At 42.5% G+C, this 25,254-nt stretch overlaps 2 protein-coding genes across 3 annotated transcripts; both read left to right on the top strand.

Moving 5' to 3' along the window:
• The first annotated feature begins 354 nt into the window (after window positions 1-354).
• panx2 (pannexin 2) lies at window positions 355-10,537 on the top strand. 2 transcript variants are annotated; one of them, XM_086163294.1, is made up of 8 exons: window positions 466-892; window positions 4,058-4,240; window positions 4,500-4,721; window positions 4,813-5,186; window positions 6,730-7,844; window positions 8,165-8,300; window positions 8,909-9,094; window positions 10,030-10,537. In XM_086163294.1, exons 4-8 carry the CDS (start codon window positions 4,958-4,960, stop codon window positions 10,377-10,379), a joined length of 2,016 nt encoding a protein of 671 aa, XP_086019420.1. In that variant the 5' UTR covers window positions 466-892; window positions 4,058-4,240; window positions 4,500-4,721; window positions 4,813-4,957; the 3' UTR covers window positions 10,380-10,537. The 2 variants fall into 2 exon arrangements, with proteins under 2 accessions (XP_086019419.1, XP_086019420.1); XM_086163293.1 differs by lacking the exon at window positions 4,058-4,240 and having other exon boundaries at window positions 355-892.
• A 2,825-nt stretch (window positions 10,538-13,362) lies between these two features.
• Window positions 13,363-22,881, top strand: trabd (TraB domain containing). Its single transcript, XM_086163519.1, has 10 exons — window positions 13,363-13,423; window positions 13,910-13,953; window positions 14,222-14,288; window positions 15,202-15,368; window positions 15,636-15,776; window positions 17,096-17,206; window positions 17,569-17,708; window positions 19,847-20,019; window positions 21,573-21,669; window positions 21,745-22,881. The coding sequence occupies exons 2-10, from the start codon at window positions 13,930-13,932 to the stop codon at window positions 21,914-21,916; spliced, it is 1,092 nt and encodes a 363-aa protein (XP_086019645.1). The 5' UTR covers window positions 13,363-13,423; window positions 13,910-13,929; the 3' UTR covers window positions 21,917-22,881.
• Window positions 22,882-25,254: the final 2,373 nt, after the last annotated feature.

Here is a 25,254-nt window from a genome sequence, read left to right as displayed (position 1 = left end):
TATGACAGACACGCACGATGACGCCGAAGCCTGTGTGTGTGTCTGTGTGTGTGGTTCCTCCTCACAGGCTCAAAAAGAGATGCATACATACGCATATTAACATCAACCCGCTTATCGATTCATTTTTCAACCGATCGATATTCTAACAAGCTCTCTGGCTCTCACGTTATAACCGGCAAAGTGACCCGGTTCGGTGAACCGTAGAATCTTAATGCGTTATCTCATCCCCTTGTTTCTGAGGAAGAGGCAGGGGACGGGGGGCGGGGTAAGGCGGAACAAACCGGCGCGCTCGGTTCCATGCTGGAGCTGCTCGCCCGCACTGCAGATTAACCCTTTCCTTGCGGGGCGGGTGGCGGGTGGCGGGTGGCGGGGAGGGGGGGGAACGGCGATACAAGGTGGGTGGTTTTTTGACGGCTTTCCTTCGCTGCGTGCACGTCGCCTCTGCGCACCGCAGCATCTTCTGCCGACGCCGTGCAAACAGGTAGACCGGGCCGGTGCGTTTGCGTGACTGTGTGTGTGTGTGTGTGTCTGTGTGCGTGTGAGGTTGGAGGATCTCCGTTCACACACACGCACACACACACACACACACACACACACACACACACACAAAGAGACCAGCGCACGCACGCACGCACGCACACGCACGGTCAAACGTTTAGGTTCGGTTGCCCCCCTCGACTCTCGCCGGGAGCTGTCCACCGCCCGGGTGCTGAAACGGCTCGCCGTCGACCGCAGGCGGCCGCCGATCGGACGTATCGGGCGGGAGTCTGGTCCTCCCGGTGGCGATTTCCGACCGTCCGAGACAGCTCAGACATCCCACCCCAACAGGAGTGGATCGGGACGGGGATATAATCTCTCCCCCTGCACCTCCAACCCCTCAGCTCCCGCAAAAGTGAGTGGACTTCACCGCAGCTCTGTGCAAAACTGAACACCTTGTCTATTTCGTCCAGCTTTCCAATCTTTCTTGTTCTCCAGAAGGTTTTCGGAGTGTTTGTTGGAGTGAAACTTGTCCCCCATCACCCCCCCCACCCCCCACCCCACAAACCCATCGTCTCATTCCTGAGCTACCTCTGTTAGTGTCCCCAAGCCAGGCATTGTTTCCAGGGGGGTGGGGGGGGTTTCAAGTAGGGTGCTGAAGTGACCGAAGAAATCTTGGGATTCCCTGGTTGCTTCTCCCCCCCACATTCCTCTAGCTCTGATAAGTCCTGCTGTCCCTTTAAATGTAAATTGTACAAAGTTTATTTCTCCTGTTGTGCCTTTGGCCGTTTGAAAATGGTCTTGTTAGTCACTCGGTCCTGAGGGGACCTGATGGAGTCTTGTTGTTTTGCTGCAGAATCTCAGGATTGTATTAACAGTATTGTTATATTTACTGTAAACATTTGAGTCATTCTCTGTTTAGATGAGCTTGTTGAAAGTGACTATATGAAGAATCCCCTGTTCTCTTGAGGTTTCGCTCCTTCGAATAACGACGAGCTCTTCCCGCAAGCGGGCACGGCGTCTCAGCCTTCGGAAGATATGAGCTCTTGCATAATGACTGAGGAACAGGGGCAGACGGTGTAACAAGGGGGGGAGACAGATGGGGGGAAACATGTGAGCAAGCGGGGTGAGGACTGAGGCGGCGGGTGGCTGATGTATTCCCAACCGGGGACATCCTTGTAACCTTTGAGCGAAACCCCTTCACTGCAGATGATCATCCCTGTTATGCATGCACGGGTGAGGGTTTCTACTGACACGTGTCTGGGTTCAGAGGACGACCCCGACTGACCGGACTGTTCTGTAAGAAAACACCCACCTGACAACGGACAGAACATAGAGCCGTGTTGGACTGTATATCAACTGACATGCAGTTTGTAAAACTAGAAAAAAAATGTACAATTAACCTCAGGGATTCAGATCCATTGAGATTGATGTTTAAATTTCAACACTGTGTGAATGTTTGTGATGGTAAACAGTGTAACCCTGAAATTTGTGAAGTATTGGGAGTGGAGGGCCAGCTTGGTGCCTACTTGGAAGATACTGCAAAAAAAATACTGATTCTGTATTTGATGAATAATTCTACATTTCATTGCTCATGGTTTGTCAAATCCAAAACTGGTTCATGGGTATTCACCTGCACACTGAAGCGTCCAGGAAGGAGCCGTTCTAATCCCCACCACCACATCTCGACGGAGAACCGGGTGACTTTTCTCAGGAAACCGTGAAATAATTTGATGCGGCATTTCGGCTTGTTTCACAGCCTGACCGCTCATTATCCCCATGTACTTTATTTTCATTTCGTTTTAATCAACCTGGACATGCGCTTTTGGAGGAATACCAATGAGCTGAGGGTAATGATAAAATATTTTCTACATTCCTAGTTGATATTACACAAAACAAGGCTAATTATTAAATAGTATTCGATAGCTAGGGGAAAATGAACGCAGGTTTTACATAATCAATTCAATGATGAAATAATGAAGCTTAAATTTATCAGTCCACCCACATTGCTACCCTGTGGCAAAAGCATGATGCAATCTAATTATATTTGCATATCGAAAGAGTTTGTCCAACAAGATGGCTTGTGACGAACAGCAGGAAGTGGCCTTGGATGGAATCTGTATGACCCCAAATGAAGCGCCAGCAATCAAAGCAATTGCGGTTTTATTACCTGCCTGCATGCTGAAGTGTCCTTGGGCAAAAAACAGAGCCACCCCATCCCCAGTTGGCCACGACGGACTGGTTAGCACCTTGTATGGAATTGTTGCCGTCGTCTGTGTGTAAATGTGTGTGTGTGTGTTAATGGGTGATTTAAACCAGTGTAAAGCTCTTTGAAACTGCAAGGCGATGAAAGTGCTACATAAGCAGAGTCAGCATCACTTCAGGTGCCAGGTTCTCTCAAAGGTTTGCGGGAAAATGGGTTTCAGCAGGAGGCACTATGGGGAGACTGTGAGATGATTCTCGCCTAGTATGTAGATTTGTGATATGTAGATTTTTATGTAGATTTGATAACACACTGCAAAGTGTGTTAAGGCTCTCCTTACCAAAAAGAGGTGCATCAACCCAATATTAATTATCTGGATGATGAATGGGGAAATAAGTCATGTCCTGTGGCCAACAGATGGAAATATGAAGTCTATATAGCCACTATTCACAATCCTCTCAGCAGACTGGCAACATTAAATGTAAATCAAATAAAACTGATATGAGAAGTTTGTTTGAATAAATGAATGAATGACTGTAGCAAATTAGCTTCTATATTTTCATTTAGTAATAATGGTTGCTTGATATCTATAACCAATCTATTTGATTTATATAACCTACAGTACTTCTGACTAATAACTGCAATTCTGTTGACCTTCTTTTCTTCCACTGAAGTTTGTACAGGGTGAAACACATTGTGGAGACAAATGGCATCTATAATGTCATTCTGTATAGATAAATTCGCTGACGCATGTTTCCAGTAGAGCCTGATATGAGACATATGATTCACTGATGATAAATGCTTTTTTGCTAGCATTGAACATTTCCTAACATCAGCCTTGTAAATTACATTATGTTAGAACTAAAGAATACTAATGCATATCAAAGCTTATTATAGGGCTTTTTGCCTGGGCTGGTTTCCAGCACTGGGACTATCTCAGCTGGGAGGTGATGTCACCTTGTCGTCCACACCTCCTGGGGCTCTACACTGTCTGACTCTCACTTGTGACGGAGATGATTCGGCTCACAGAGCTCAGGTTTCCTTGGGTATTAAGGCACTTTGAGCTCGGAGGAAACAGCGAACGGCCAGTGGAATAGATATATCGCACAGTTGGTGCACTGGGTCTGGAGTCCATACTACAACTCTATTTCTGTTTCTAAGAGGGGTAATGTAAGTGTGTGTATATGTGTGTGTGTGTGTGTGTGTGTGTGTGTGTGTGTGTGTGTGTGTGTGTGTGTGTGGCGTGGGGGGGGGGGTTTACATCCCCCAACAAGACCCCTCCCAGCTTTTTATTTTTAACCCCTCACTGATTAAAGAATAATGCTCAAATTTGAGGGCAAGTCAGGACTTGATTGGTAAATCCATATTTTTCTTCAGATATTTGTCCCATTCCTGGAGCAGCACGTGTTGTTGGTTATACTCTCACCTCTCAACAAGAAGATCGCCGGCTGGATTCAAGTGGTCAACCTGCGCCCTTTCCAGCTCCAGAACCTGAAGCTTGCAAGTTCTCAATGGCCTTTGTGGATCTTCTTACTTCCATAGTCCAAAGACATGCAGCAGGTTGATGGTAGACTTCTTTAGCTGTAAGACTGAATCGTTGGTTGTGTCCAGATGTGCTCCTGTGATTGCCTGACGTCTTTTCCAACTCTCGCCCAGCGGGCTTGAGCCAACAAATCTTTCCATTCTGACTTGATAAATGAATGTAATACCATTTAGGCTTTATAGACATAAAATAATGCTTTTGATATATGATGTAGTTATCCATCTCCATGACATTTGAGGTTTTTCTATATTCCTATCTTGTATAATTTTCTTTCAGAAAAGGATTGGATGGAGCATCTTCTGCCAGAGACTTCCTTCACAACAGTCAGCCACAAATCACTTCCCCGCTCTCCCTGAGGCGTGCAAGGACGCTTCCTGAGCTCGGGTCATTATTCAAGCTCGTTCACAGAACGTGGATCGGTGCCAGGAGCCGCTGAGACGGATCAAATCATAAAGATGCTCACGGAGAAGGCTAAGCGAGGCGTGCACTCGTGAATGGGTATGTGTGTATCCAAGAACCCAGTTGAGCAGCCGTGGAAGAAACTCGGCTAGGGTATCCAACGAAACTGTTATGACCTGCTTCTTTCCAGCGTATGGTGACAGGGGCTGAAGTCGGCCGCATGCGTGCCTGTGTGCTACAGTGCTGAGGAGTATTTAGGTACAGCGGGGAAGAATCTGGTCGCACCTCCAGCCCAGACGGGGCCAGTGTGTGCGGAGGCGCTCTTCACCCCCCAGATGCAGAACATCCTCGATCAGAACTTAGACATGGCGACAGCTCTACTCGCTGGCGAGAAGCTGAAGGAGCTCATCCTGCCGGGCTCCTCTCAGGATGAGAAAGGTGGGGCGCTGGCCGGCCTGATGGTGCAGCTCAAGCTGGAGCTCCCCTTTGATCGGGTCGTCACTATCGGCACGGTGATCATCCCCATTCTGCTGGTCACCCTCGTCTTCACAAGGAACTTTGCAGGTAGGACCTTCGGGGTTCATTGAACCGCAAGACATTTCATCCCAGATATTTAATTCACCGGTATAATACCAAACTATGACGCAGTCTGGAGAATTAATTGAAAAACGGTTAACGTGGATGTGTGTTTATAGTGTATTTATAGCCATACATGGCTTTCAAGTCTCTTGATTAGTCGCACATCAGGCAGGGAAGGAAAATGTTGATTCTGATGCGAGAGGCTTCACTGCAATGAGAGCAGATTGTAGGTAAGGAGGTAAGGATTGCTGGGAGGGGAAAGGAGGAGTGGAAGCAATGGATTAGACAGATATCAGATCATTCCTTACGAAGGTTCAGCGATAAGGCAGCTGGGGACTGAGGGTATAACTCGAGCAGCAGAAGCCATGTCTTCTTCCAGATGTCTTTTTCTTTTACGTTTCTCTTTGCCTATTTATAATGACAGTGTAATTCCCCATATATATTTAACATTCACCAGAATGCTAAATATATGAGCAGTGACTCTTTGCTTAAGACTCATCATACAGGAAGTCCAGAGTTAAATGGGTGGAATTTATTCCCAGTGGTGGAGTCTTCAGACCTGGGAGCAGGTGAACTAGATACGTTCAGCTTTCCTCACCAGCGATAGAATAAATTGGGCCGGACTTTGCAAAGTTATTTGGATCTGCGTTCTTTTTCGAGTAACGGTCCGGTCTCATGACACGGCCCAGGTTTGCTTATTAATCCAAGATTACAGATCGCCAGGCCTCTCACCTTCTTGAAGGAGACGCCAAGTTTCAAAACAACAAGAACAAGAACTTCTTTTCCCACACGACACCTTCCATCACTTAGTCAATTAAAAAAGAAAAAGTTGGAGTTCATGCGGGAAAGGTGGCGGAGTTAATTAGAAAATGAAACTGAGGCTAAATTTAAAACCCAGAGTTGGTCGAACAGCAAACTGTTAAGTCACAAAACTTCGTGTTTGTTGTTTTGACATTACAACTTTCCAGAGATATTGGATTTTTTTTTTCATTTTGTCAGTTCTCAACAGAAAATAAACCAGGAATATTAACTCCGCTGACTTGAGTGCAGCCCTCTGGACTGCATTCAACCGAACAGAGATGTGTCGGAAACATCACTTTCTAGTAGTGTCGGAGAGAAGCTGAAAAGCTTTCCTTATGCAGGAATATGAATCTGGTTGCTTGCTATGATTAAAATAGCGAAAAATGAAATGATTTATTTGATTGGATTTTAAGTAAATAAATTGTTTCACAAATCTGTGTAGCTTAAATTTGCCAATTTTACAATTAATGATTTTATCTTACAATGAATTCTTGGTCAGGTGTTGATTTACATCCAAATGCTTCGGCCCTCCAGCGGAGCCGCAATACCACAGGTATTATATAAATACTTTTATCTGAAATGGAGTCATTTGCATAATTACCCTGCAAAATCTAAATTGGGATGCGATATTAATGCAAAGTGACATTATGAAATTGAGATCCCCGAACGAAATCGAAATCGTTTCAACAAATGCACTGACACCACGTTGTGCTTCCTGTCTCCTCAGAGGAGTCCATATACTGTTACACACCCCACAACTTTACCAGAGACCAGGCGTTGTATGCGAGAGGCTACTGCTGGACAGAGCTGCGCGACGCCGTTCCTGGTGTGGAGTCTCACCTCTGGCCTTCGCTATTCGAGCATAAGTTCTTGCCCTACGCCCTGCTGGCCTTCGCCGGAATTATGTACATTCCAGCTTTAGGCTGGGAGTTCCTCGCGTCCACGCGGCTCACCTCAGAACTCAATTTCCTACTTCAAGAGATCGATAACTGCTACCATCGAGCCGCGGAGGGCCGAGCGCCGAAGATCGAGAAGCAGATCCAGTCGAAGGGACCCGGCATCACCGAGCGAGAGAGGAGGGAGATTATAGAAAATGCAGAGAAGGAAAAGAGTCCCGAGCAGAACCTGTTTGAGAAGTATTTAGAGAGACGCGGTCAGAGCAACTTTTTGGCTAAGATTTACCTGGCCCGCCACTTGGCTATTATCTGCCTCAGTTCTATCCCCATTTCCTACCTGAGCGCCTACTACGCCCGCCAAAGGCAGAATGAATTCACCTGTGCCCTGGGCGAACCGCCGGACATTAGCAGCTATTCAGAGCTGAAGCTCAGGGTCAACTGCAAGCTGCCCGCTGTGCAGCTGCAGCGCATCATGGCTGCCGTGGACATCGCCCTGCTCTGCACCATGAACCTTATCATCCTCCTCAATCTGCTGCATTTGTTCGTCGTTCGCAAGTCCAACTTTGTGTTCGACAAACTGCACAAAGTCGGCATTAAGACGCGGCGGCGCTGGCAGAAGTCTCAGTTCTGCGACATCAATATCCTGGCCATGTTCTGCAATGAGAACCGGGACCACATCAAGTCGCTGAACCGGTTGGACTTCATCACCAATGAGAGCGACCTCATGTATGACAACGTGGTCAGGCAGCTACTGGCTGCACTCGCACAGTCCAACCATGATGCGACGCCCACTGTGAGGGATTCTGGGATACAGACATTGGATCCTAATATAGATCCCACTGATCTGGGAGTTGGAGAGATGGCCACGGAGCCATTAGTCATCAAACGACCACGAAAGAAGATTAAATGGATCCCTTCGTCAAATCCTCTTCCTCAGCCATTCAAGGTAAGGCAGACGGTTGCCCGAGAAAACACACCTTGTCTTCAAGATGACAACATAAGTGGAGAAATTGGCAAAGAAAACCAAAGCTCACATGGTTAATAATATTTAATTTAACATGATCCAGGGAGCACAGCAGTTCAACATGAGCTCAGATGGCTCATCAAGATATGAGTCATATCAGTTCTCGCTGATGGTCTCTTCCTCTAGAGATAGTAGTCAGCATTTCGGGAAGGACACTGCCCGGCATTAGCCACTTCTGTGTTGAATCATATTCGATACAACAAACTTTTTTCTTCTTGTTTGTTTTTATTCACCCTACAAAGGAACCCCTTACCCTTACACGTTTGGAAAACAACACGAAACCCGAGAAACCGAAACCGGTGAGGCGAAAGACAGTGGCAGACAGCTTCATCGCACCCCTTCTGGACAGCAAGAGCACCCAGCACCCCGCCACGAAAGGTGCGAGCACAACGAACGCTGGCTCCACAGTCTTTGTCATTTTTAGCATTTGCAAACCAAATAGGTACCTTGCGGTATATCACCAAGTTCACCACTAACATTGTTAGCCTTATCTATACCAGCTACTGCATGACTTGGAGTTTGTCCATATTAATGTACATCCATGGATGACTTCTTGTTCACACAAAAAAAAGGATTTGTCGCAGGAGTTCAGCATTAACAGACAGAGATCGTCATGTTTATAGAGGGTAAAGCAGCAGCGTACAGCAGTTTTTAGACCTGGCTATTAATCATGGCTGTTGGTGGTATTGCTTTCAACCAATTGTCTCAGAGCTCAGCATCCCCTGAGGACATAACTGTAGAGGAGAACCTGTTTAAAGGTTTGTTGCACAAGTGCATGAAAAGATGTATTATCACTTACATTTACAACTGCAACAGTGATGAAGTAGCTAATATTCAACTTCCGTTCATCAGATGAAATGAAGCTAAAACGTAAATGGATGTCGATACTCTGCTTCTGCTGGATGTTTGTCATCCTTTGGAGGATGTTTGCTTCGATTTATTAATGTGCATTCTTTGAAGTCTTCTGTGTTCATTTACAACTGCAGATATAAGCGGAATGGAGAAAAAGCACACGCGCAACTTTTCCCTGGACGTCCATCCGTACATGCTGACCATCCGTAAACCCAAGGTAGAGACCACAACCGCGGAGTCTATACCCACAGAGCACAATATGGATACTGTGTACCTTGAAGGCACACATACTATTGTGCATGTGTCCGGTGCAATTACAGGTAAGATTAACATTATGATTTCTTTTTAATATCTGGATGCGTCAGAAGTGAATATATAGGATAAAGAAACCCAACGCATGTAAAAGATGTTTCTTTTAAAGACTTCTTTAAAGAATCGATTTACCAAATGATGGTCCCATTGGCCCCAAACTATAGAATTCCAATGTCTTTGCTTATCAGAATAATCTGAACAGGTACACACACACACATGTACACACACACGCACACATGCACACACACACACACACACACACACACACACACACACACACACACACACACACACACACACACACACACATACACATACACAAACACCAAGTGTAAAGCCAAAGTGCCAACTAGAGGCTTACCAATCAAAGATTAAATTGTCTGTGTGCCATTTTTATCAATGACACACAAAGGATACTGTTGTAGATGAATGGACCGACAACACACATATATTACTGGGGTTATAGAGGTCATTTTCCAGACCTCGCACAACACAAGGCCAATCCCAGAGTGTTTTGTTGCCTGTCTGGGTGTCTAACTATTTTCAGACCAAGCAGCCAGGAGGCAGCCATGAGCAACGGAGAGGGCCATGCAAACTGCCCTCACTGCTGCTGGCTTTACTGGCTGGTTGGTTCCAAAACATCAGTGATGGCATCTGTTTGGAAATCAATTTGAAGTCTGCTCAGCGTATCGAGGGGACCTGGCCCGATAGGCCCGATGCTGATGCTCCCTGGTATTCCTTCGGATGCCCCTCCTAAAATGTCTCAATGAATGTCGTAACTGAGTGGTTTGTTGGCATGAAATTGACGTTTGCGACCTGGTGTGCCGTCGCCCTCGTACAAAACAATCCCGTGAAGAGATAATCATTTCCAATACAGTTTCTCTTCAAGTCTTGGAGTCTTTCATTCTCTCCCCTTCATGGTACTTTACATTTGTCTTTTCAGAGACTAAGGTTTGCTCACCAGAGGTGACCAACACTGCCTTTTCCACAGTGACCGTGCCCACCAGTACATACGTTAACGGTGTTAGCCCCAATCCGCCCTCCAGTGATGACCCCCTCAGTCCCAAACCCTCTCCTCCTCCACCTCCTCCTCCTCCTCCCGCTCCAACTCAAAGGGAGCCTCTCAACCTGGCGGAAAATTTTGAGACTCAGCCACCTCCCCTGACCCGAGCTCCGACACACCAGCTGCTGAGTATTCACCACACCCTCTTCGAAGAAGAGGAGGACGAGGAGCACCGTAGAGACAGGCTCGCGGAGAGACCCGGTGAGCTCATCGCTGCTGGGGAGTGTTGAAGAAGAGGGATACTGACAGAACTCTGATCACCCCACGATGCCACACTCTGCACATTTGACCACCATGCCAATCACCTTCTAGCAACAGCCACCTCGACTCTCTGAATGAACTCACAGTCTTCTGTGACGGGAAGAACCAAAAAAAACAAAAAAAGAAACATGGGGGGGGGGGCGACGTGGAGAGGGGAAAAAATAAACTCAGCGAGAATAAATAGGCTAGAAGTTGATGTATTTGATAGTGTTGACCAGAGTATTACTGTAGGAATCGATGTCACAATCATGTCTCAGGATGACTGTGTCCAGTTAATCACCCTCCAATGAAACCAGCAGTGATATAATTCAACAGGGTGCTACAGTGCAGGGTCAAAGAGCTATACTAAACAGGCCTGGTGAGCGAATAAATCAATATGAGGGATGAGTGAGCTTTAGATATACATATCTTTAGAATGATCTGCAGAGAGGGCTGCATTATGGCTTAAAATGTATTTTAAACAATATGATAATGCTTAGTCCCTTTATCTAAATAGCCAAGTAGACAGGTAGCTCATGCAATACTGTTATGGAGGTCTGCACAATGAATATGCAAAAGATCACGATATATTTGTGGCAATAACGTATGCGCTTAAGGCATCATATTTCTCTGTACACTGAAAAAACATGTATAGACACTGCATATGATACAGTGTTTGTGAGGTGTTTAATCTGCAACACGTTTCATTGCTATATTACAGACATTTGCTCACCAACTAACGCAACTATAGTCCTTTCATTATACCTCAATTGGCATTCTATATTTAAGCAGCAGCAGCAAGCTAGCAGAATTTACACCAAGTGAGTGGACAATATGAAACTTATAAATTGCTCAGAAAACCTGGTATTACTTATGTATATTACATGTTAGATGGGCAGTTTGGGAGTGTTTTCTTCTTGAAGACTTCAAAAGTGGCTCAGACGTAGAGATCAGATCTGCTGAAGGACAGTGTGCGACTTCAGTATTGTGCCAGCTTCCTGTGGGAGTACTGTGACGTGAATGGAACGGACGGACGACTAGATGTCAAACTCACCGGAATGCATGACTGCGGTATAATCTTTTGAGTGTCGTGACTGCCAGCCTGGCCCACACTTACTTTCTTTCAATGACTCTGCCGCTTCTCACATTGTGCTAAAATCACCATCACCGTCAAAAATGTGAAGGGATGAATAGTTAGAAGTAGTTTTCTTGTTTTAGTATAACAAAGCATACTGTAGGCCTATATTAGCACTTTTCACAGGGAAAAAGTAAGTGAACAAGGGGAAGTGTGCTGGGAAAATCTTTGCGCACACATGTCTTGCTGCAGTGTTATAAAAGGTCCATGTACAATGACAGATTCATAGGATATCTACTGTTGAGGATATTGGAATTCCTGTCCAGCGGGGTCCAAGCGTCCTCCTCCTCCGGGGCATTCAGAAACACCACTTCAAAACTGTGAAGGAAGTTTGCACTTTTCTCACTACAGCCACTACAGCCTCCACTTGCTAGTTTTTAGGTTTTGTGGAAATAAATGATACCATTTACATGATGCAGGTTGGCTCAGAATCCCCTTGTTGGACTACTTAAGCACATAAAAACTCATCCAAAAGCACTTTAAGAGTTGTAGCACGAGTGTATGTGAACACATGTTATATGTTGTGCACAGCCCTACTCAAACCAGTGGTTCTCAGTGGTTTCCTGGCATGACTCCCCATCATTAAAAAAAAATTAACTCTCACTAAAAAAAAAGGGAGTAAGCAATTGGGGGATTTTAGAGAAATTCTTTATGAAAAGCCCCAGTGGCAAGATTGACTGTATTTTTCTGTCCGAACCGATCCCTGCGCTTCTCATCGTTGCCTTGTTAGAATTATTCAGAACGGAGAATGCAACTTAATCCAGTTGAAATAACAATGATAATCTTTAAGAAAAAGAGACCCTGCCCTGAATGCTGATGGGAACAGGCGGCTACAAACAAGTGATTTTCGCGGCAAAATCAAACATCACCAGAGCAAAAAGAAAAAAAAAAAAAACAGTAATGAAATATACTGTAAAAGCAACAATAGTCAAAAGTCTGTAGAAAGAAACACAAAAACTGTAAATATCCAGCTCCAGCAATTGACAATAGAAACTTTTCTGTTCGGATTCAGACGTGCTCTCTGATGTGGGACTGGAAAAACTGTGGAAAGATGCTCAATTTGTCTTGTCCCCGGTGGACTATGACCTCTGCATTACATTTGTTTCTTGAATATTCATTCACTTATTTGTTTATTATAACAAAATAAGTTAAGTAGTTTGTCCTCAGCCAAAAAGGGTAGTGAGGTAGTAAGATCGCATTTAATCAAACACACACACATACGCACAGACACACACACTCAGAGCGAGAGAGAAAACAACTACGGTAAATGCAACATTAAAAAAAAACTCAACAAGCATTTAAACAAAAATCTAGAATTAAGAATAACTATTCATTTATATATTTTCTAAATCGCATTGTAATGTCTCTCTTCTTCAAGAAAAAACTTTCACTCCCTTGCTTGACCTTTGAAGCTGCTTCTCTTTCTTTATATAATCATAGATATATATATCTATATATGTTTTTTTTTTATTGTAACTCTCCGTGTCTATTTGTGACTTTTTATCCTGCCCCTTTGTATGGAATGTGCAATTCAAATAATGCTGCCTTCCCATGCCTAAGAAACTTGAAAAGCACAGAGGAGTCTAGAGATCCAGCACGCCGCAAGTCTGAGAACCACGGGTTTCAACTGATTTTGTGTGTAGATTCTCACATTGAGTCAGTGTTGGAGACAAATCTTGTCTTGATACTAGTGACACGTGGAGAATAAAGTGACTGTGATGTGTAATGTGTTATAACGAGAAGAAAACTCACATTTTCATTAAAAAAGGAGAGAAAGAACTAAAGAAACCCCCTGTTGTGTCAATGACTGCATTTCCCAGAGTGCACCGCGGCTGTCAATTTCACACGACGGCTGCTGAAGTGGCGAAGAGACCACTGACAGACGGACCGGTTCGCACAGTAAGTTTTTGGTATTTTTTAGAAGCGTGTCGTGCACATTTACAACCATTTTATATTACAAGCGGGCAGAAATAGTCGGACAGTTAGTCCTCTTCGCTATTAATGATATGTCATGCTTTTCTGACTTGCTAGCCAATATTAGCTCATGTTAGCATTTTACAACCGAGAAAAGGCTGAGCTAGCTAACTTCATAGACCTGCTGCCAGCGAGCCGCCAAGCCTCTCATGTAGCAACAACCCAGGAGCCTTGGCCAGAATTTTAACAGAGCTTTTTTTCATAAGTGTACACACACCGGGGTTACTCGTAATTCTTTCCCTTTAACGCTCTAGTGTTAAATGTTAGCTCAATTTACACAAGTGAGCAACCGCTTGGCGTTTCCCCACTTAAAGCGACGTCATCAGACAGCAGCACCGCGACATATCCAACTGTCAGTGAACGCCTCATTTTTACACCGTCTCATCAAATGACCTGCTCTCATTGACACAGGCGGCGTCAGGAGTTCAAATATGGATCAAGAAAACAATTCAGAGGTTTGTACACCGGCATCTGGGTGGGTGGATTTGAGGCAGAGCGGATGGTGTGACTGGTGTTTTGGCAGCTCGATGGCATACTGTGGGCAGGTCATTTTAGAGTGAAAGCACAAAGTTTGCCGCTCTGGAATATTCGGTTCGATTCCAACCATCCTTGAATTACCATGCAGTCCCTCTCAACGACTTGGTGTGAAAAGCTCTGCTATGAGACCTGATAACAAAATTCAATTTTTCTTAATACCCGGTTGTTGTCTTCTACCACCCTCAGGATGAGTCAGTCGGACCATCAGAGGATCCCGCTGAAGAGGAACTGCCATGTTTACCTCCAGGACTTTGTAAGCTGCTGTTCCTTTCTTCACTTGCAAAGAATGTTATATTTCTGTCTGTTTATTTGTTCTTTTGAAGACTGTTGCTGTTTTCAAGAATGCAGATTTCTCTAAATATTGCAATGATCTGAAAGTCCTCACCATTAACCAGATAACTTGTCTTTTCACAATCCAAAACAGAGAAGGTTTAGAAAGTAAAAATATGTAGCATGTAATTTATTAGGGAAAGAAAAAAAACACAATTGTGATATCTTTACAACAACAGGAGCACAAATCACTGGTTTAGTTACAATATGATGTTTTATGGATGGTCAGGTAAAACATTTCAACGTCTGCTGAGATTTTGTTTTCATGAAATTGCAAAGCCTTATATTATTTCACCATCTTCTTCATCTCCTTTTGACTTTTCCCTTTAGGGGTCGCCACAGCGAATCAACCTTCTTCATCTAACCCTATTCTCTGTATCCTCCTCTCTCACACCAACTACCTTCATATCCTCTCTCACTACGTCCATAAGTCTCTTCTTTGGTCTTCCTCTAGACCTCCTGCCTGGCAGCTCCAATCCCAGCATCCGTCTACCAATATATTCACTATCTCTCTTCTGTACATGACCAAACCATCTCAGTCTGGCTTCTCTGACCTTCTCTCCAAAACATCTAACATGTGCTGTTCCTCTGATAGACTCATTCCTGATCCTCTCCATCCTGCTGACTCCCAAAGAGAACCTTGGCATCTTGTTCACCATATTCACTTAAAATATGAACTTGACTGATATTCTGTACAATTATGTTGTCATTTTGAATAATTTTTGCATCCAATACCTGTATGTTATAGTTGGTATTAAGATATGAAACCATTGAACCTATTTTTCCTCTTCTCAAAGCAATCATTTGTGTTGTTGTTTTTTTCCTTCCCCATGTAGCGGACACTGAAGCAATGGAGTTGCTTTGGCAGTTGCGTGCTCAACGCCGCCAATCATCCCCTGAGCTCCCAGAGACAGTCACTCGTCTTATTTCACCTGATGGCAGCCTCTTGTACCTGGTAGGAACGGCCCACTTCAGTGACAGCAGCAAGAAGGATGTTGCCACGGTGAGACTTTTAGACTTAAATAAGATTCTTTAAATTATAAAAGCTACTTGCAGTGTTTTAAAAGCTAATTTGCTCTAGCTTGTCAATAAGCTGCTGGCGTATCTCTCTGAATGCGTAAAAGCTTAAGCACGATGACTTATTTTCTCTTAATAGCAAGCATATTGTTCTTATGTATTATATTAACTATATTAATTTTCATTTTCTGTGCCTTTTGTCTGGTTCATCCACTCACCTGTTTTGCACCTATTCCTTCTCTGCGGCATGTAGACGATCCGTGCCGTGCAGCCAGATGTAGTGGTGGTGGAGCTGTGCCAGTACAGGGTGTCGATGTTAAGGATGGATGAGAACACACTGCTGAAGGAGGCCAAAGACATCAACCTGGATAAAGTTCAGCAGGCCATCAAGCAGGTCAGGCTTTAAGAGAGATGAGGATTAAGAGCGATGGTAATTGAAAGAAGGGAATGAAAAGGAGGAAGGAATGATAATGTTTATGTTATGGATACTGCAGCAGTGTCATCTTCTCCAAAGATTGCAGTATTGATGTTCCAGTATTGGCAGCAGTGAAGAGCAGGTTGGCTAATTGTTAATCAGCTGAGATAATCCCATTAGATATTTTTAAAGTAAAAGTTACTCTTATAATATACCCAAGAAAAGGTAAAAATTAAGTTAATTAGCCAGGCTATGACTTACTTGCCATTGCAATGTTGAATACACAGTTTTAATTTGAAGTAATGAGAAATGATGCTTGTTGGCCACAATTTTATGTAATGAAACAGAAGCCTTTTTTTAACAATAATGTTGCACTCAATCTCCTCAGCATATTCATTTTTCATTGCTCTTTTGTGCTTAACTTTCTACAAAATAAACAAAAGCCATTTTGTTCTAAATTATTTATGCCCCTTATAATGTCACAATGTGTTTTCAGAGGCAGCATTGTTCCTAGTATGGCATTCCTTCTTAAAATATGTCACTTACTGAAGAAATCTGCACAACATTTTGATACTTGTTTTCACTGTCAAGAGTGTGTATAGGAGAAGTTGAATTTAAATGTCTTTGGATCAGGTAAAGAGATTAATAACCAACAAACAGAAACTTGTGGGAGATGGTACGTAATTTATTACAAAACTCTTATGAATAAGATTACATTGTAATTGCATTTTAAAAAGAAAAAAGGTAAAAGAAAAAAAAGGCAGTGTGACTTTATTTTAGGTTAAAAAACATCAATCTAATTTCAAATTTAAGAGGAGAAATTTACTCATAGGATCAAGCCTTTTTAATGTCCATGTATTGCATGCAGTAGATCATTTGCGCTTATAAAGGACCAGAGTTGCTTCTGCCCCCCTCGTGTTTTCGTTCGGCAGTCAGTCTGCAGGAGTCTGTCTGTCACCATCCAGCTCTCAGTCTGACAGCAGCCAGGTTCTGACATGGGGACAAATGTAGTAAAGTTAAGAGTTGTCGGTGATCTCAAACTATGAAATGAGTCAAAAGTACAGTTTTAGAAAAGGAATATGATAAATACTAGTGTCTTTTAAAAATAGGAAACCCTCTCAAAAGATAATCAAGAAATTAGCGTACTTAATGCACAGGTCAAATTAGATTTTAGTCGCGTACGTACAGCTTGTCTTCAATGGCATTGTTACTGAACAACTTTTTAAAAAAAACATGAATAAAAGCCTGTGGCTTCTCTGGCCTTCTGTTTATTTCTTCCATGTGTGTTTGTTTTTTAGAATGGGTTGATGTCTGGCCTAATGCAAATCCTCCTGCTCAAAGTTTCAGCCCATATCACGGAGCAGCTTGGTATGGCTCCTGGAGGCGAGTTTAGGGAGGCCTTCAAAGAGGTGAAACATTCAATTATTCCTTTTTTCAAATTCACAAGCTCAAAATTGTATCCCCATTTAAGACCTGCATTATTCTCTAGCTCTCTCTCCCTCCTCCTTCCTTTCTCTTTTCCCAACTGATCAAGGTAGATGGCTGGCCGCCATGTGTTGAGTTCTGCTAAAGGTTTCTACCTGCTTAAACAGGGAATTTTTCCTTGCCACTGTTGCCAAGTGTATGCTCATGGGGCAACTGTTGGGTCTCTGATAGAGTATGGTCCAAATGTGCTCTATGAAAAATTGCTTGAGATCACTTTTGTGATGATTTGGCGCCGTTTCGATAACATTGAGTTGAATTCTTGGATCTTTTGTGTTTTTCTACACAGGCTGGTCGGGTGCCATTCTGTAAATTCCACCTTGGGGACAGGCCTATCCCTGTGACGTTCAAGAGAGCCATTGCTGCCCTTAGTCTATGGCAGAAGGCCCGCTTGGCCTGGGGTCTTTGCTTTCTGTCAGATCCAATAAGGTATAAACTCATGTTTGACACGCACATGCCACCAAGTAACATCACGTTCAGTTTTTCTGAGGAGTGGTTGTTGACAGTCAATGAAAAATTCTCATCAAAAGAGCAAAAACAATAAATATGCAGGACCAGGACAGGGCTAAATCATGTATTTTTTGATTGGTTTGTACAGGTTTTATACAACCTGATCCAATTACGCATCCCTTTGCTGACATTTCGTGCCATCTAATATTCTAGATTGTTTGACACATAAGCACAAGAAATGCCAGTGTTGCCAGAGAGTCTACCCAAGAGTTGATTAAATCAAGAGGAGCCTGCTTTTTCTGTGAACATGAAAAAGCATCATGTGTCTAAGAGGTCCTGTCAGAAGGAAAAGAAAAACAGTCTTTGCAGTTCTTGTCCACCTGCAAGAGAGAGCAGTTTGTCCATTAATCACATGGTGAGTCAATCTCTGGGCTCTCCTCGATGTCACCGTGTCCCCGGTCCAAAAACTGCATTTCACATTAGGACTAAAGTGTCTCTCCTTATCTCGATTGGGAGAGCCACCAGGCTCTTACTTCAGTTACCACTGACCTTTTTAAAGCACAACTGGGATAACAACTGTGTTTAAGCAGATGTGCCCACTGAAGAAGGTCATATAGGGAGAGACAGAAGAGATATTCATTCTCTGCGTTTCACAAAAATCAAAAGTATTAATTGAACAGCGCCTCTGTTTCCGGCAGGAAATGAAAATATGGTGAATTGCATGCAATCAGATGGGACTTCAAGCTTATAAATAAATGTAATTTGTAGCAAAACATGAATGTTAAAACTTGCCATACATGAAATGCTCCTTGTTGCCTTGGAATCTGCTGTAGCCTTATTTGAGGAATCCCTCCTCTATGCATCTGCATGTCCATGCCCTGCAGTTGACCTTGTGGTAAGGGAGAAAGAATCCGTTGTCCTCTGATGACAGCTCAGTGGTCAGAGCTACACCTTAGACGGTAACCTGATGCCAGCAATAGCTGACTGTTTGAGAATTGATGAATGCTGCGGATCTAATGGAGCTGAAGAATTCTCCCTCTATTAATTTATCTACAGGCCTATGTCTAATAATACATTTACTGTATGTGTGTATGTTCTGTGTGCAGTCTTTGACAGTTGATAATAATATCAATACATTTGTTTTGTTTTTTTCAAATAAACTGTCAGGAAAATTTCAAACGAGATATTGAACTAACCGCTTTCTGCATTTAAGTGGGAAAACATGTCCTTTAAGAATCAGTTTGAATAATAATGCTTAAACAGAGAGGCTGCTAAATCCACAGCTGGATGGATTAAAAACAGACTGCTTAATGGTCTTGTTTTTAGTGGTGCTAGCCAATGGAAGCAGTGAACAGGGTCGTTGCATTAAAGATGCAAATGACGGATATTGAAGAACCTAAATTTTGGAAGCAAGAGGAACTATGGTATTTGTACTTTTGCATTTAACAGATAATTTTACATAATTTCTTTAATGATGCAAAATCATCAAGCCTGTGCATCCGCATTCCCATCCTTTCTAAACTTTAGCAATGTACACCAAGTGTACATTGCCCATATGACCGCCTGTTATTCAACATCACGATCTGTAAGATCAGATGAACAGATCTCTGCATCAACTGTTTGTCCAACTTCAGCCAGAATATGTATTCTAAAAATAGCTGCTGCTTTTTCCTGTTATGTGCTGCTTAAAGGTACTCCGAACAGAAGCTAAAACATCTGCAAGACAATTTACCACACTCCTCTCACATGGTGACAGCCTCCTTGTGAGTTTGTTCTGGGACCGCAATTTCAAAGTACTCCCTTTCTCTGGTATCCTCTTCAATCAGGGTTTTTTCAAAATCAAGAGTCTCAGAATTGGACAATGGGCAAACTGTTTATATTCCCTTTCCTTCATCTCTCCATCTAATACTTGGCACAGTGTCTGTTAAGAAACAGTTATTATACACTCTTAATTGTTGTTAGCTTCAATACTTTCTGAACATTTTTGACACATTGTTCGAGGAAAAAAAAGGGATCTTACCCGATCTTGCCTGTTTCATCTACATTTTCCTGTCTGGTCGAAGTCATGTCAGCCTATCATTTCTTTACCTCCAACTGTGTGTCGGGCTGTGTTTCAGCAAGGAGGATGTGGAGAAGTGCAAACAGAAGGACCTGCTGGAGCAGACCATGTCCGAGATGATTGGCGAGTTCCCCGCTCTCCACCAGACCATTGTGGCCGAGAGAGACATCTACCTCACGCACACACTCCGTCAGGCTACACGCTGTGTGGAGGCTCCCCCTAATGCCCAGAGTGGGTATCACATATTTCACGATCATCAATCTCAGACATATGATTTTCCTCACTATATGGATTTCTCGGGTCTGTGTTCTCATCCTCCTTGATGTGCTTTTAGATTGGAGATATTGATTTCTGACTTAAGTTGTAAGCAGTAATTGTTTTTGATGCTGAAGGAGCAGTGAATGAATGTTGACTTTTACCTCTTACTTTTTTAAATTCCCTTTAAAACTCAATTTCAAAGTCACAGTAAAACTCATTAAGCCATCGCAGTTCCCCCTATCTTCTCTTGGACACAGAGCAATTATTATTAGTATTATTACAAAACAGCAGCAGCAGGTGTGAAATTATTCAAGATACAGCTGTTCTAATGAAGCTCCACCAGATATCTGGGGTGTCATTGGTGTACTTTTCTAGCTATGTGCTGAGACTGTCAGTAAGCAGTTGGTTCACTAACTCCCGTGCTTTTGAATGTGCATATTTTTATAAGCAGAGTATATGCAGGCTTTTGGAATTTTGATAATATTATGGATTGTGGAAGGTGAAATCCCCAAATCTCCCCTAATTTCACATTGATGAGAATCATCCTCAAATGGTCAGTCTGCTATACCACTGTGACTGTCCTTCCTTGTGGACGACAGCCTCTCTAATACTATGCTATCAATGGTTACCAATTCAAATCTTCATAAATTGAGTGTTCTAGTCATTCCACAAGTTTCCCATTCTTTGTTTGCTCCTGCCTCTACATTTGGGAATGCGCTGCGGGAATAAAATTCAAATGTCTATTGGCATTAAACAATGCAGATAAAGACAAGACCGCTAATATGATGCTTACTTTTCACATTATTCTGTTTAACAAAATTATCAAAAAGGATGGGCAAAATGAGCTTCTATTTACTTGCTAACGTAGCTGAAAAACCCTTCGGTGTCAAGAGTGAACTTATATCACTTTTTTTTTTTTTTTTTTTTTTTTTTTTTTTTTAATTGCCATTGAGACAAGTCTTCTGTGATAATGACATGAAATGATTAAGCTTCCATGGCAAATGACAGAAATAACTTTTTTAACTCCTTGCTCCTTACAAGATGGTGGTTTATGAGCCAAAAAGCACCTCGGTGCATAGAGCTCATTCATTTTTAAATCCGGGTTATATAATTTCATGAATTACTAGTGCAAACTCTTATAGCAGTGCGTATTTACCAAGTATGGTATAAAATATCTTTAGTCTTATAATGACTTTTTCTTGTATCAAGAACTGAGATCCACAATTTTCTGTCCACAGCAAAAAAGTTTTAAATGTAATCTGAAAATGAGTCTTAAACAATTGTTTATCTTCATGCAGAGATGGAAGGGCTCGTACAATAACCACTGATGTAATAACCTAACAAGTTTGTAGCACCATTGTGGATTTTATAGCATGTACTGACAATGAAAAGGGGGGGTGCTATAGTAAAAATATATAGTGATATATATGCATATATATATATATCTATCACTATATATTTTTTTTTTAACTATCCTCTAGCCCTAGCCCCAGTTTTTTATTATCACAATATATCCTCTTTTCTAGAAGTGCCTGCTGTTGTGGTGGGAGTCGTCGGAATGGGTCACGTCCCGGGCATCGAGAAGAACTGGGAGAAACAACTGAACATTAACGAAATCATGAGGTAGGTTGTTATTTCCGTCGGTCTTGACATTTTAATGCGCGTGGATTCTTCATCTCTCTTCTCTCACTCATTCAGCGTGGCACCTCCCTCACGTTTTGGCTGGGTGTTGCGCACAGTTATCAAGGGAGTCATGATGGGAGTGCTGGGATATGCCTGCTATCGTGCCGGAGGGAGTATAGGTAGAGCCCTGCAGTCCATTCCTGCTGTCCAATCAGTGCTGGAGAACCTACGGCCGACGCCCGCCTGACACCGCCACTCGTCTTGAAGCCGTCACTCGATGAATGAAAGCATTATATGATTTACCAATGGCCTTAAAGCAGTAGGTGAGGCTGACGGACGGGGTTTAATCCACCCAAGTGAACGGGAACTGACATAGACCTAACAGGATTCCAGGCCTCGCACCCCGCAATCATGTCATGATGGACATGGAACGGCCAAACTGCCAAAGAAACCATTCTTTTTCATATTTTCTGCTAATCCTGCATTTTGTAAGGTATGCAAATGCCAACACTGTCACCCCATTATTCCTTTTAATGTCTTAATGTGAAATTTTATTTGACAGGATCATTTGGATGCCATTTTAGGAATCCGCCTCAGCCACTCCCTGATGTGATGGAGCGGCTCATTTTTCTGTAGCTGTCTGCGTATTCATTTCTTTATTCTGGGTCCAGATGCATAACACGCTGTGTACATCCCCAAAGGATAAAAAGAATATATATATTTGCTAGTTAGATTAGATTTGTTCCTCATAAGAATCCTTATTTGTTGTGTCTATGCACACAGTTCCAAAAACGTCTGTATATGGAGATTGGAACAGACCATTTCCTTATTAATTGCAAGTGCTGTTGTAGAATGACAAGGACGCAAAGCAAAAAAAAAATTACATTTAAATGTCAAAATGAAGTCAGGGAGTGAGGCTTTTCACTTTGGCATCCCGCAAGCCAGCCCACCACCACCAACAGAATAAAATATTCATGGAGGCCAAGGCACAAGTCCAAACGCTGAGTTTGATGAGGCAAAGAGCAAGTGGGTCAGTTCAGGTGAATGAGCGGCGGGGGCTGGAGATCAGGCCCCGCCTTGCTCTGCTTGCAAATTTCTGTTCATCCTTCTCAAGATCCTCCCATGTGTGACAACTTAATTTACACGTATACATTCCCCCTTCATTTTAACAGTGTTGGATTTATGGCAGTCCAAACAGAAAGCTCCCCCCCCTTTCCGCTTCGGGTGCACACACCCAAGGAGTGAGTCCTGTGATTTCTGGTTTGCAGTGTGTGTTCACAGTGCGCCGTGACACCACAGGAAGTGTTCTTCCCCCATGTGCAGGTGATTCTGTGAGTTTAGACTATGATTGTTATCTTAAGACTTACATTAGCACCACATGTGTTATTTGGATATATTGTTTTGTTAACATGACAGTTTTCACCAATTTACCTTTGTGACATCACAGCTCCCCCTTTCACAGCCACCCCTTTCTTTTCTGGATGCTCATACATTATTTATGGCGGATGAAATGCAGCCATCTGGATGCTAGGCGCCATTAAACCTTCACCAAAGAAGAACAAGAAAGAGCTATAGTAAGGTGCAGGAGTGAAGTATGTGCGGCGCTACACACACTGTCACTCATTTCTCTTTTGTCGAAATCCGATATCTTTGATGGGAAGCGTGTTAGCATTTTTTCAATGCATGCAGTGTTTATACATCTGGTCCCCAGTGTTGATTAGCCTTTTTTGTTCCAATTAGTTAATTTTGAATCCAGCACTTTATATTTGACCGAGAGTCTTGTACTACGCATGAAACCTAAGGAGGAAGGAGAGACAAAGAACAATGGTTCAAATTATAGGTCATCAATATAACCAAGATATTAATATGGTCTGGGAATGCTCTAGTTTTGTGGTTGTTAAAGCATCTCTGAAGTAGAATGTCAATCAGTCCCTTCATTTTTGACAAATTGAAAGTATGTGTAATTTAGGACTCATTTCAGGATAATCCTGGTCAGGATTCTCTTGTGCACAGTCCTGCCTACATCAACAGACAAGTGCCTTCTGTAAGGGCTAAAGGTGAATCCAACATTCAAAACCTATATTATATGCATCTTACAACCGAGTACCATCAAACGCTCACAGCAATTTTGTAAGACTTTGTCCTTGTGTTAGTGAAGGTGTATCTTGTAAATAATGGCGACCTAAACGTGCATTCTATTCAAATTGACATGGTACCATTGCCCCTTCTTTTGATTTTCGCTCTCACCCTCAGCGGTCTCTGGATGCAGGCTAGCTGCAGTGTGCATCAGGTTGAAGAAAATGAATTGATGTCATGGTCTGTTTATTGAAACCTTGTGGTTTGGCTGTATCTCTATACAAAGGTTCATACTTGACATGGAAAAGTGTTTTGTACAGATATGTCTCTTGAACCCTTCTCGCAGGGATTTTGACATTCAGTGTACCAGCTGTTTGTAATTTTGTAAGATATGCATTTTCACTTTCCATTGATTTGTAAACTGAGCAATGGGAAGGGTGATTTGAAATTACAATTGGATGTTTCTTACCTGAGGAAGTGAACGCAAACCAGATTGTCAGTAGAATGTCCTTGCAGGGGACTAGTTAGGTTGGTTTTTTTTTTGTTTTTTTTTGAGGACTTTTGAAGGAAAGTGATCAGCTTGAGTCAGGAGGTTACGCCTTACACTTGAATCACTTCTGCCTTTGACCCTTAGATTGCCTCCTTTTAATCCACAGCGCAAATTTACATCCAAATTGCAAAGATGTTTGTTGCTGTTTGACATCGGTGGAACTTTTGTTTTGTATGTGGCTGATTACTTGATAACAATTACGTTGCCCACAAAGCAGCATCTTTTTTTGTCCTTAATTTTCCTGATCTTGATACAAATTAATTGTGTGTAAGGTTCACAATCTTTAGATTTAAATTGTGATTTAAAGCAGTTATTTAATTTGTAAATCGGGAAATGTTCTTACATCTCACAGATATAATTAGGTGAGTTACTTGCACGGTGTCAAATCACTGAAATAACCCAGGAATCGTCTGTCTTCCGAATGATAAGGTTCTTCTCTGGTTTAGCTTTGCCTCTGTCTGTCAGTGTATTATAGTCATTGCATTTTTCTTCAACCCCTCTTAATGTATTTAAAATGTTAATTCAACAGTCTGACATAGATGAAAGTGGATGTCAGTATTTGTACCTTGTGTTCCCCTTCCACATCCTTGTGTACTTAAATTGACGTCAAACCAAACATGATATCCTAAGTTCAGTATTGAATTATAATCATTTTAAGTAAAGAAATTATATTTGCCTCAAGAATCATTTTACTGTCTGTTGTGTCATATTTAGTGTAAATTTTGAATTTTATTTCAAGGCTATTTTGCATGTCATTTTTGCTATTATAGCTATTATATTTAACAATTTAGATATTCCATGAATTTTCACTTGACCGTCAGTCAGTTACGTTTTTTTCTGTGCTGACTCCGAGGATGACAGGACATTTTTGTATCATGTGTTTTTTTTCTACATAAATGTTACAAAATAATAGACATCGCGCAAATGCTGTGCGGCGTCAGGAGCTGACACGATTTGGC

The sequence above is a fragment of the Fistularia commersonii genome, chromosome 17, assembly GCF_037954325.1.
Source record: "Fistularia commersonii isolate RoL2024-O1a breed Wild chromosome 17, RoL_Fcom_v1.0, whole genome shotgun sequence".
In the NCBI taxonomy this organism is placed as follows: domain Eukaryota; kingdom Metazoa; phylum Chordata; class Actinopteri; order Syngnathiformes; family Fistulariidae; genus Fistularia; species Fistularia commersonii.
The sequence above is the reverse complement of the archived record's forward strand: the minus strand, read 5'-3'. Positions and strand labels throughout refer to the sequence as shown.

Coding starts and splice junctions, on each gene's coding strand:
- trabd (XM_086163519.1), top strand. CDS start 13,930: ATGGATCAAGAAAACAATTCAGAG. Junction 15,777..17,095: donor TTCAGCAGGCCATCAAGCAG/GTCAGGCTTTAA, acceptor TTTGTTTTTTAG/AATGGGTTGATGTCTGGCCT. Junction 17,709..19,846: donor TTTCTGTCAGATCCAATAAG/GTATAAACTCAT, acceptor GCTGTGTTTCAG/CAAGGAGGATGTGGAGAAGT.
- panx2 (XM_086163293.1), top strand. CDS start 4,958: ATGCAGAACATCCTCGATCAGAACTTAGACATGGCGACAGCTCTACTC. Junction 5,187..6,729: donor CTTCACAAGGAACTTTGCAG/GTAGGACCTTCG, acceptor CTGTCTCCTCAG/AGGAGTCCATATACTGTTAC. Junction 9,095..10,029: donor TGTGTCCGGTGCAATTACAG/GTAAGATTAACA, acceptor TTGTCTTTTCAG/AGACTAAGGTTTGCTCACCA.